Genomic DNA, 11,360 nt, shown 5'->3' on the forward strand with positions numbered 1-11,360 from the left:
CCCAGGCAGCCCCAGCAGTGGTGGACCGAATGAGAGTGAATAAATCCAAAATGGACCCACTGGGGGTTTATTTTTAATTTCTTATAGAAATAGTGGGACAGCTGTATTATTAGAGGTTTCCAACCACCCAGGTTACCTAAGGGTCCCCCTGTGGCTACAGGTAATGTGGTGCTTCCCCTAGAATAAATAATTGCTTTTCCCTAAAATCAAGAAGGACCTATGCCTGAACCGTGGTTCAGCAAGTTGTTTTATCCCAAGGCCCTGCACATCTTTAATCTACGACCTCTGTCTAAATATGTTAAAAGGTTGGATATAGTAGACAGGGAGTGTCCAGGAGAAGATGCAGCGTTGCTTGGAGATGCCTGTGCTAAGTGTATGAATGGTGCAGGTTGAGATTGTGAGGACTGGGGCAGTGAGCACCAGCTTCTCTGGACCCCTCTTGACAAACCCCGCTTCTTAGTTCCTTCTAATGCTGCAGAATGGGCATTTACATTCTCTGACAGGTCGCCTATTCGTCATAAACGCATTGAGGCTTAATTGCTAATTAATTTTCTGTGGATAATATAGATACATTTTTTTTCCTCTGTGTGTGAAATCTAGAAGAACTTTCTGAGAACCAGCCACAAACGAGCTGACTGTAATTGCTGTTCTTTCACTTAGGTGGGAAGTAACAGTTCATCAACTCTTAATTAGCTTGGACTTCTTAGAGAGCAGTTTCCAATTTTTTGACGGAAAGTTATACATCTTGTTTCTCCTGTAGCGATACAAAGAAAGTCATTTTATCTTGAATTGACAAATCGGGCTGCGCTTGTTGGTGTTTTCTTCTTCCTGCTGGTGAGTGCCAAGGTGCGTGTTGTACCTGGATCGCTGAGCAATTTATTCAGTTAGTGTTGCTTGTCACGGAGAAAAGAGCACTGATTATACAAGAAAGAGAGTTTGAGCTCAGTTTAATTAAATTGTGAATGGGTAACCAGCAGCTTTGAGTGATACATTAAGATACAGAGCAGCTTTTAGGTATCTCATCAGCATCAGAGAAGCCTTGTGTTCTGTGTCTGTTGTAGGTAAATACCATTTCTGTTTGTTGTACGGGTAGGAGGGCTGTGGCAGCAGAAAAATGAAGCCACCTCGGGTTAGTCAGACCCAAAAATGTATTTTGCCAGGACAAATCGTCTGCCTGGCTCTTACCTGCTTGGCTTGTGAGCCCAGGAGCGAGCCCCTTCAGGAGATGCTGCAGGGGAAGGTGACCATGCGACACGAAATGATGATGTTGCAGCGGGATCTGCCCCAGCCCTGGCGTGGGCTCACACTGCTGTGATCTCCACAGCCCCGGCTTGTGTGCGATGCTCGGGCGGGAGAGACATGAGATGGATGAGAAACTCCCAAATAGTAAATCCCCCTCTTGCAGCCTCTCGCCTGCCGGTGGAGTAACCAGAATTTGCTAGTGGTGGGTGCACACAACTGCGGTGCTGGCCGTGGCGTGGACAGCAGGGCCTCGGGGAGAGGGCAGGCATCAAATCCCCCTTTGTCTTGAGACTCGAGAGGAGAGGCTTTGATAAGCTCTGGTAGCATGTGCTGCAGGGGTTTCTTCTAATTAAACTGAGGTCCTTGAGCAAAGTACCTTCTAATGGGATCAACTTTTGATTTTTTTCATATGAGGACCCCCCCCCCCCCTTTGAAGGGAATTAAATTATAGGGGTTTAGGTGCCTCTAGCAGCCCACTGGCAACACTCTTGCACTGGTGTCTGTAGGAAGAAATCGGCTTTTAATAGGAAAGATGGGCAAACACATTTTCTGCATAAGTGATTAAACCAAACTTCTGCTAAGACCTAGTTTGCTCAGAATCTTTTAAAATCACATAAATCAAATTTTAAACTATTAAGCAGGACATGATTGTGTCTGGAGGAAGCCAGGCTATTAATGCTCAGTGTCAGTTTGTTAAAATACTGCAGGAAGTTTCAGTTTTAGCAGCCTGCTGTGCAGATGCAGAGGGTGTTTTCACTTGCTCAATCCGCTTGTTGAGTTTTAGCTTCATTCAAATCTGAGAAGCCAATGAGAGCTGATTCATGTAGGAAAGCTTGTGTGACCCTTACAGTCTGTGAACATGGACAAGACCCATGGAAATGAGCTCTACTAGTTATAAAATTTTAGAGGTAATTGTAGTCAATGTCATTCCCTCAAAAAATAGTTTTGTTTAATAAAGTTTTGTACATGCAGTATGCATTTTTCAGATGCTTTTCTTTCTTTTCTTATATGCCTAGCACAGTCGAGTTAATTTATATACCTAAATAATGCTGTTTGATTTTAAGTGAATAGCGGTTTCCCTCCAACTAGAGCTTATCATACTTCACAAAAAAAAAAATAGTAATTTAGATTTAAAGAGTAGTATAATCAGATTTGCTTCCAAAAGGCCCTAAAAAGTACAAATGTAATTGAAATGAAAATTATTATTTAAATAATTTTTCCTCTTACTGGCTTAAATGGTGATTAAAGTTGCTCATGTAAATCAATAAATTGAGTCAGGCTGGTCCTGCTATGAGTTTCCCACTGTGCAGTTTCAGAGAGCCTCAAGGTAGCTGGTAGTCGAGAGGATGGAAATACCTAAAGATGTTGGTAAGGGAGGATCTAATCTGTCATCTCTACCCTGCTGTATGTAGCAAGAAGGTTGCATTTCTGTCACTTTCATGCCCACTGAACCCAGGGTGTAAAACAATTTAGTTGTTTATACCTAAACAAAAGCAGGATGCAAATCCAAATAAGAAATGGGATGAGAAGGTCAAACATGATAATGTTGGCCTCAGTTCAAAAACACTTGAGCACAGCCCTGTCTTTTGAATACATAATGAGACGTGCCTGTTGCTGTCACAGCACTTGGGACTCTGGCACATGCTTCACGGGCTGTGCTTCAGAGCCAGGGTGGCTGTGATGGCTGGGGCTGATGGGGACATCTCTGTGAAGGTCTGGCACCATCACTGGTGGCAGCACTGCTCCACCTCACCAAGGCTTTGGAAATAATGTGTCAGAAAATAAGCATTGAGGCAGAGAAGAAAGGTGGCTCAGACAAGTTGCACTGATTTCTCCAAAGGCAACTTCAAGCTGTGCAGTGGGTCATGGTGACTTTGGGTCAGCAGGGATAATGGTCACGTCCTCTTCAAGTAACTGTGCTGCCCCGTAGAAGAGCTTGTGCCTGCAGGGACCTTGTCTTAGGCCGCTGTGCTTTGTGCTTCAGACATGTATGTTGTACTGGAGCCCTGCTGGCTTCCCCAGATTATGAGAGCCTCAGGCAGGAGTGGCAGTCTTCCAAGGAAAACGGAAATTGGGAGGAGGCGGAGGGGACGGGTGGAAGTTCTGTTTTAAAATTGAAGAAGCTGCAGTCTTCTCCAGAAGAACCCTCACTTTTGTGTGATGGCAAGAGCAGGCAGTGCTGGAGGAACTCCAGCCTTTGAGGTGATGAAATGGAAAGCTTCAGGTTATCTTCTTGATGAAATCTTTATCCTACCTCATTCTGGTGTGGATGCTAATATTGCCAGACTAGTCTGGCTCTAACAGCAGTCAGTACAGCACAGACCTCGACTGCCTGAGCAGCAGCCAGGCATCTCGGGTGTTTGCAGCGTTTTCTAGCGATGTTCAACAAGTGTCAGCTTCTGTGCCAGAAGCGGCTGGTTCTTGATTTGGAATTGAGTGTCTCGTGCCAGTTGTGGCAAGTTACAGTGTACATCAGCAATGTCAGTCCATGTGTTCTGTAAAGAAAACTTGTAACACTGTGGCACCTTACATGCTCAGAGAAGAGCCCGATTCTGGTGCCGGGAGAGGCCCAGACCATGGTGCTTGGGCCCTGGGGGGGTTCCTCCTTCAGTCTTCTCAGCTAAGGCTCAAGACTGAGAGCACGGGTAAGGTCAGTTGGACAAAAGTTCTGTTCAGGTCCTTCTCTTTTCTCAGAGTGTCGGTTGTGCTGCTGGACCATGCAGCCCGTTGGATTCCTGCTTGTCCAGCTGATGCATCGCTGTCTCCTTTTTCTTTTCTCTTCAGGTTATTTCCAGGATTTGTTGAACAAGTCGGAGAAAGCCCTTTATGATGCTTTTCCAAGCATGTACGGAGAATTGTACACTCAAAACATGAAGGTCTTCAAGGACTTGTACAGCGAGCTACGCCGCTATTACCGGGGCTCCAACATTAACTTGGAAGAGGCCCTCAATGAGTTCTGGACACGCTTGCTGGAGCGGCTCTTCAAGGTGATGAATCCCCAGTACCATATCACAGATGAGTACCTGGACTGCATGGTGAAACACGCAGAGCAGCACAGACCCTTTGGGGAAGTTCCCAGGGACCTGAAGGTGAAGGCAACCCGAGCCTTCATCGCAGCACGCTCCTATGCGCAGGGCTTTCTTGTGGGCAGCGACGTGGTCAAAAAAGTGTCTCAGGTATGTCAGGGTTCTTCCTTCTTCTCCATCCTCAGATTGTCAGAAGCCAGTCAAAACCTGCTGTTGGGGAGAGGAGGGTTTATTTCCCCTTACATTTTCATTACAAAGCAAGCAAATGTTTTTCAGTTTTATAAAACAAACTGCTTGAGGGTCACCCATCTGTGGAAAGGAGCAGCAAGCCTGGACTTCTACAGGCGCTGATAGCGCAGAAAAAGCGAGGTATAACTCACCACAAATCAGTCTTTACTTCATTTTAACCTATGCAGCAGAGTGCCAAGGAGATGTCAGTCGCCCAGGCTGTAAAGCCATTCTGTTGCTTGCTCGCTTGCTTCTGGACTCCTCGCGCTTCCCTGGCGGGGAAATGGCATGCCTCTAAATCACACCGCCTTATTTTTCCTTATTTCCTTGATGGAAATACGATGTAGGGTGTGCAGAGCTGGCTTGCCTCGAGTGTGCTGGGAATACACGCAGAGAGATGCATTTCGGCAGTCGGTGATGGGATTGCTGTGTGTTTATGTAGTCACGTATATTTGTACAGCTTCTGCGCTCAGAGAGGGTGAGTTTGTAAAGTGCATTGGGATCTTCAGGGATGAAAGATGCTATATAAATGTAAATTAACATGACTGAACCCAGGGTTTCAGGAGGAAGGAAATTGTCTGTATTCTTTACTGCAGAAGCAGCCTTTCAGAGCCAGAAGAAGGTGATTGCCCTGAAACAAGATATTCAGGCTTTTCACACAGGTAGCGAGGAGAAAAATCCATACTAAAAAAAATGACTTTCATACTGCACGTGGAGATGGCGATCAGCAGGTATGAGAATCAGGGCATGATTAAACTGTGAATGTAAAAATACAGAATCGCAATTAATTTCCTCGAAAGGTAACGCATGGTAATGCATAGCAGAGGGTGGTACTATCTGAGGCAGCAAATCCAGACTTTGATCTCAGGAAGAAACATTAATGTGGTAACAGTGACAAATGTTTTAATTTATCAATGTGGGACTATAAAACTGTTCAGCTACCCGAACATCTCATTAACATCTCTCTCCTGACATTTAAGACAGGTAAAAGAGGAGAATGGTGTAATTTCAGGGGGACCAAAGTAAAATATTTTTAATAAATCCTCTGAATGGCAGAGATTTCCAGCTCGATGTGTATGATTCTGCCCGTAGTCGAGTTTGGTGGGTAAGGTGGGCTGGCAGAGCAACTGCTGTCATTGTACCAGTGGAAGGGAAGGACCCGAGATACCGACACACAGCGTATTTTTCCCCCACCTTCATTTTTCCCCCACCTTCTGACCCATTGGATTTTGATTCCAGTCCCCACTTTCTGAATTCTCCTTCTTCTCTTGGCATCACTTATCAAGCAGGATGTGGGTTACACAACTAGTCACAGATCCCCCTCTTCCCCCTGCCTCCCCCCAACCCATTCCTCCAGGATGGAGGGTCTTCCAGGAGGGTCGCAACCATTGCCCTCCCTCACAAGAGCCCTCCCTGGGGTTGCAGTTCACATGTTGCTGTTTTAGCACAATCTGCATGAACTGAGTCAGGAAATCTCAGCACAGCCTCTCTGAGAGCTGATTTTGTAGTGAAGGCCAAAACTGGCCCACTTCCCCTGTCTTCAGGAATGGGTTTAGTACTTTAGGCAAGAGGGGATGAGAATGCTGAGGTGGGAAATCCATTATGGGTGCCCTGGTAGCCTTCAGCTGTGTCTAAAATAAAAGGCCTGGTTTTCCCACTTTCCCTTACCAGATGTGGATTTACACTAACGCCAAATGGATGTGAAGTGATGAGCTCAATGCGCAACAGGTGCTTTGGTTTTAGTCATTTTTCATGTTGCTTTCTACTTGGGATGTTAGCAGAAAGTGTATAAGGCTTTTATTAAGATCAGAGGCTGGGATTTGACTTCCCTGTCAGCTGGCAGCAGAGGTCTTTAAAAATAATAACTGAGCTGAAATTTCTTAGGGAGCAGCGGTGACTGCTTTGGTCAGGAGGTCTGGGGAAAGCCCATGGAAATGGACACATAAAAATGAATTACCTAGCTTTGGCCTTCAGAAAAATTAGATTACTTTGGGATTATTTATTTGAAAATCCCAGAAAAGCTATTGATTTCTATTAAAAACCCTCCTGGTTTCAGCTGCTCACGCACTTCCAGTTTAGTGTTTGTCCCCTGTACCCTACAGCTGTTTCAGGTCCTTGTGCATTACTGGCCATCCTAAAGACTTGTGCTGTTTGCCAAATTTTCTGGCTGTGTTAAAATGGGGAAGAGCCTGCCCCGACTGAGCTACAGGTGGGGATTTTGTGAGATTTCTTTAGTCCTTGCTGCCTCTCCTCTATGCCCAAGTGGTGCTTCTTCCCCAGCCTCCAGCTGCCCGATCTCCTAGGAACCCATCACTTCAGGCAGCCCTTGGCCAGTGGCTGGTGGGTGCGCAGGAATTGGGATGGGAGCAGCATCCTGGGAGCAGGTGCTCTACGTCCTGCTGGGGATAAATAGTTTGAGGGCAGCCAGGGAGAAAATGGCAAAACCATTTCTCATCTTTACTGCCGTCCTAGCTGTTAAGACAAAGTCACCCAGCAGACTGCAGGCTCTGACACCAAGATCTAAAGCTTTTAATGCTGCTGTTCCTGCCACCAACCTGGCCTCACGCTGACAGCAGCGGAAGCGCTGCCATCTGCACGGTGGCTGTGGGCGAGAGTCCAGGGGCCCAGGGCACACGCACGGCTGGTGCAGCTCCTTGCAGCCTGGGCAGAGCGGCAGGGCTGGGGATGGATGTGCAGGTTGGCTCCCTGCCCTGGTACAGGATTTGGGGTTATTGATTGCCACTTCTGAGTGGAGGCGTTGGGGCAGCATCTCTGTGTTCACGGTCAGGTTGCATGTTTCTGTAGCTATTCTTTCAGCACAAATTGCAGGTTCTCCCTTAAGTTGCACAATGCCAAGGGCATTTTTCATTGTCTGCATGAAGCAGCAGCTACCGAAACAGCAGCAGCCACAAAATCCCTAGTGCTGGACACGCACCGAATGGGGTCCCCAGCGATGCGTGGAAGGGCAAGAGAAAAGAAGTATCCTGGGTTTGTTTAGCATCCTTTTCTTGTGAGATTGGCAGCTGCCCAAAAATAGCGTTTGCTGCAACTCCAAGCTTCATGTGAACAGGTGAAGGGCTTGTGCTAGGAGCCTTGCTGCCTGCCAGCTGCTGCTCAGGGGCTCCAGTTGCTGTGTTCAGCCACAAGAGCAAGAACGTGCTCCTGGAAATACACGGTTTAGGTGAAATGAAATACAGGCGGCGGGGAGGGGAAGCAAAACTGAGGCGGTAAAAATGGCAAGGGCTGAGAGATAATGCCTTATAAAACAAAAGCAAAAAATCCTCAGAGATGCAGCATGATAAACAGGAATATCCAGGCTGGGTTTGTTATTTATTACTCACATTACTGTTCAGGCATCATAAGTCTTAGGTCAGGACTATGGCACAAAGTGCTATGGGGACAGGTAGCAGAGGTGATGATGTCTGCACTAGGGCACCCAAAAAGGGCTGTGAGACCGCGCACGAGTCCTTGCTGGCCTCCTGCATCTCAGCACCGTGCCTGTGCTGCACCCACAGACAGGGAGGAAGGCTGCCCCATGCACGTCAGAAAATGTCTGGAGTCCTCAAATTCCCCTCGGAGACCTGGACAACCTGTGAATCTCGAGTGAAAGTATGGAAAAAGTAAAGAAATAATGTTCCGTTTCCAACAGCAGGGAGAGGATGTGTTTTAAAATGAATTTTGCTCATCTGTCAGAAAGTGAGTTATTAGGACAATCTTTCCTTTACCAGATATTCATTCCTTCTTGCTCCTGAATTTTAAGTTTCCCCCTGGTAATGGGGATGGATGTGAAGCAACACCAGCCACGTAAGCAAAAACCACTTACTTAAATAATCAGTTTTAATAGCTGTTTGCAGCTTTTCTCAGTAGATGTTCTTAAGGCTAAATCTCATTTGAGTTTGAAACAAAATATGATTATTTTCTTTACTAATTATAAGCTTTTTCACTAAGCCTGTATTTCATTTTACTGATGAAGTTCACCTATCTGTACATTTTTATTTAAGCAATATTGTGTCTCACAATACATTTCAGTCTTCTTTTTTAAATGTATAGATATATATACACACATATATATACATATATAAAAGGTAAATGGCAGCTTTCCTATTTACCATATGAGTAATTTTTAAACACATGGTGGGTCAAGCTGCATTTGGATGGAAACTGAATTCCAATTAAAAAGGCCCAAAAATAGAATTTTTGTAAGTGTTTTTAACAGCTAAATGAATGTGCTGGATACATGCTTTACATTTCAAACACGTCAGTGATATAACAAAGACACTATGGTCATTCCTAGTCCTCATGTCCTTTAAGATTGTAGCCATCTCTCACACCCCAGTTTTTTCCATAGCTTGTTGACCTCTGTCTTTCAGCTTCCAGTTGCTTTTTGGGTGAACTAGGCATAAAATTGATCTGACTGAATAAAATGAAGTGAAGAATATAATCTCTTTTCACACACTTATGAAACGACTCTGCTAAAACAGCTCAAGTGCAATGAATTCCTGTAGCAGGTGTTTGGTGACACATCTTCATTCTTTCAGTGGCTTATCTTCATTCAGAGCATCAGCAGCAAGTACATACAACCATAAATAGCATTTTATTTCATTTAAAGGATTTCACTTTTGCAATAAAATTAAGCATTTATCTAAATTAGCCTCCTCTTGATCCTGAAAAGACAATATTAATGCTTGTAAATAGGTGTTATAAGAATGCTGTTGCATGGCATTGGCGAGTAGCAATATCCTCATCACCACATTTATTTCCTTTTCACTGGCTGTTATCCTGCCTCTGCTTTGGAGCAGTTTTGTTTTTGCATACCAGAGATGTGTGTTCTTGTGTTGTGGCAGTGACTCGACAGCAGGATACCACCGTGCAGAGACGAGCTTTGCCCCAAGGAGCCATAAGGTGCCACAGTAAATTCTCTCTCCATCTGGGAGAAGCTCTCATCTGGGACCTGCTCCTGCCAAGGGAGATAGCGATTTCATTTGGGGAGATCATCTGTTTGCTCCCATGGGATTTAATAAGCCTCCCGTGATCAGACTGCAGCTCTGCGGTTCTTGGTGAGACACCGTTCACCCGGGAGTTCAGCCTCAGGTCTGGCTTCTCCTTTGAAAAAATTGAGGGAGATGAGACAGAGCCCAGAGGGTGTCCGTGCGGGATGCAGGCAGTGGGGACAGTGGGTCCCACCGATGCTGGCATCACCGGCAGGGATGGGGGCGGGATGCAGCTCAGCAGAGCCAGGTACAAACAGCAGCTGCTGCAGCTCGCTGGTTTTCTTTTTTTTCCCTACCGTCATTGCAAGCCACTGATAGAGCTTTCTGAAAATGAGCTGCTCAGTGCCTGCGCTGAAAGTTCCTGCTGCTCCAGACCCAGCAGGTAGTTGCCCCGAGTACCCCTTGCAGCTCTGGCTGTATTCAGGAGGGTGAGGACTCAAGTCCCAGGAGCCGAGAAGCCTGTTGCACTTTCAGACACCTCTGCCTGTGAACACTGTCTTAGACTACAGACTGAACTGAGCCCTTGCACTTCAGGGACTAGTTTCTGCAGCGGCTCCTGCACTCGCTGCCTCCTGCTCATGCACAGCCTCGGGCACAGCCACTGAGAGCGGCACAGCCGCCGGGGCCTGCAGGGGCAGAGTTTTTCCAGCACCATTGCATGGAAAGCTAGGGAGAGGGTTTTGCAATGAAGATGGAATTTGTTTGGACAGATTCAATTCAAGCTGGATGGGGAGCATGCAGTGTTGAACACGTCCTTATATATTTCAGATATTACTTTCCAGTATTTCTATCCAGTATTATGTTTAAATCACAACCCTTCAGGGATGAAAACCCATAGGTGTTCTGAATATAATAGGAATAACGCAGGCAAGCAGATATATGTCTCCCATATTTACCTGGTGGTTAAAAGTCAATTGAATCTAGTTTTCAAAGGATTGAAAATTGTACCAGTTGGAAATAATTGCATCAGATGAACAGAGCAGGGAGTATGTTGAATAGGCAGGTGGTGGCTTGCTGTATTTTCCTCTGGAGGGAGAGGAGCGTGACAGCAGCCTCTATCCACATGAATAAATGAATCTTTCTCATTTTAATATCTGAAGGCAGTTAGGCACTAGACAGGAATCCGAAGGTGCAGCTCCTTCTGGTTAGCCGGGGGACCTGCCCTGGGGTCTGGTGTCCCTTGCAGGCTGTACGGCCTCCTGGAGCCATCGTCATTGCTGGCTGCAAAGGGACCCGGGGCTGACTCTGCTCTGTGTTTTGCTGCCTCAGTTTGGTGCATTACCCTAGCCTTCTCTTTCTGATTCTGCAAAATGGCCATTTGGCTGCTGGGCTGGTGGGGATGGACCCAGGTGGTCTGGCTGGCCTCAGGCTTAACACCAGCTCTGCTTTGCTGGAGCACGAAGGGCACAGATTTGGCACCAGCCTCCATCCTCTGTGTCCTTCACCCTGTGCAGAGCTGACCGCAGCGAGGTGAAAGCAAAGAGGGTCACCAAACGGCAGGGTTTTCTGTGCCCTCCTCCTGCCACCAGACCTCAGCACAGCCACCACCCTGCACCCCACTCACTTCCTGATCCCTGACAGAGGGTTTAGAAACGTGCTTGATGGATCTTGAATGATGGGCTTGGTGAGGCTTAAAACCCGCTGTGCTCCAAGGACTCGTGGCTGCGCATTTGTGGAAGGAAGATGCAAAAGACTGACTGAAGTGGTTATGCAATTCATTAGACTTTGAAAGAATCATATTTCTGTCAGCCCTGCAGCTGTTTCTTTTAGAGTTTTATTCTGAAAGATTGGAAAGCTTGCTTCATTTAACACCCGTCAAGGTGCTAATTACATCAGGGATGGCATAAACATGCCCGAGGCAGCTGCTGGCCAT

General features: G+C 46.4%; 1 protein-coding gene across 1 annotated transcript in view; it reads left to right on the forward strand.

The window, feature by feature from the left end:
* Window positions 1-11,360, forward strand: part of GPC6 (glypican 6) — a gene marked incomplete at both ends in the record, with an annotated part of 97,367 nt that overhangs the window by 72,733 nt on the left and 13,274 nt on the right. Inside the window, one exon of the mRNA XM_010087493.1 lies at window positions 4,027-4,418. Within this exon, the coding sequence (XP_010085795.1) occupies window positions 4,027-4,418 (392 nt within the window). The remainder of the gene's footprint in view (window positions 1-4,026; window positions 4,419-11,360) is intronic.

The sequence above is a fragment of the Pterocles gutturalis genome, unplaced genomic scaffold (genome assembly GCF_000699245.1).
Source record: "Pterocles gutturalis isolate BGI_N339 unplaced genomic scaffold, ASM69924v1 scaffold12776, whole genome shotgun sequence".
NCBI lineage: Eukaryota > Metazoa > Chordata > Aves > Pterocliformes > Pteroclidae > Pterocles > Pterocles gutturalis.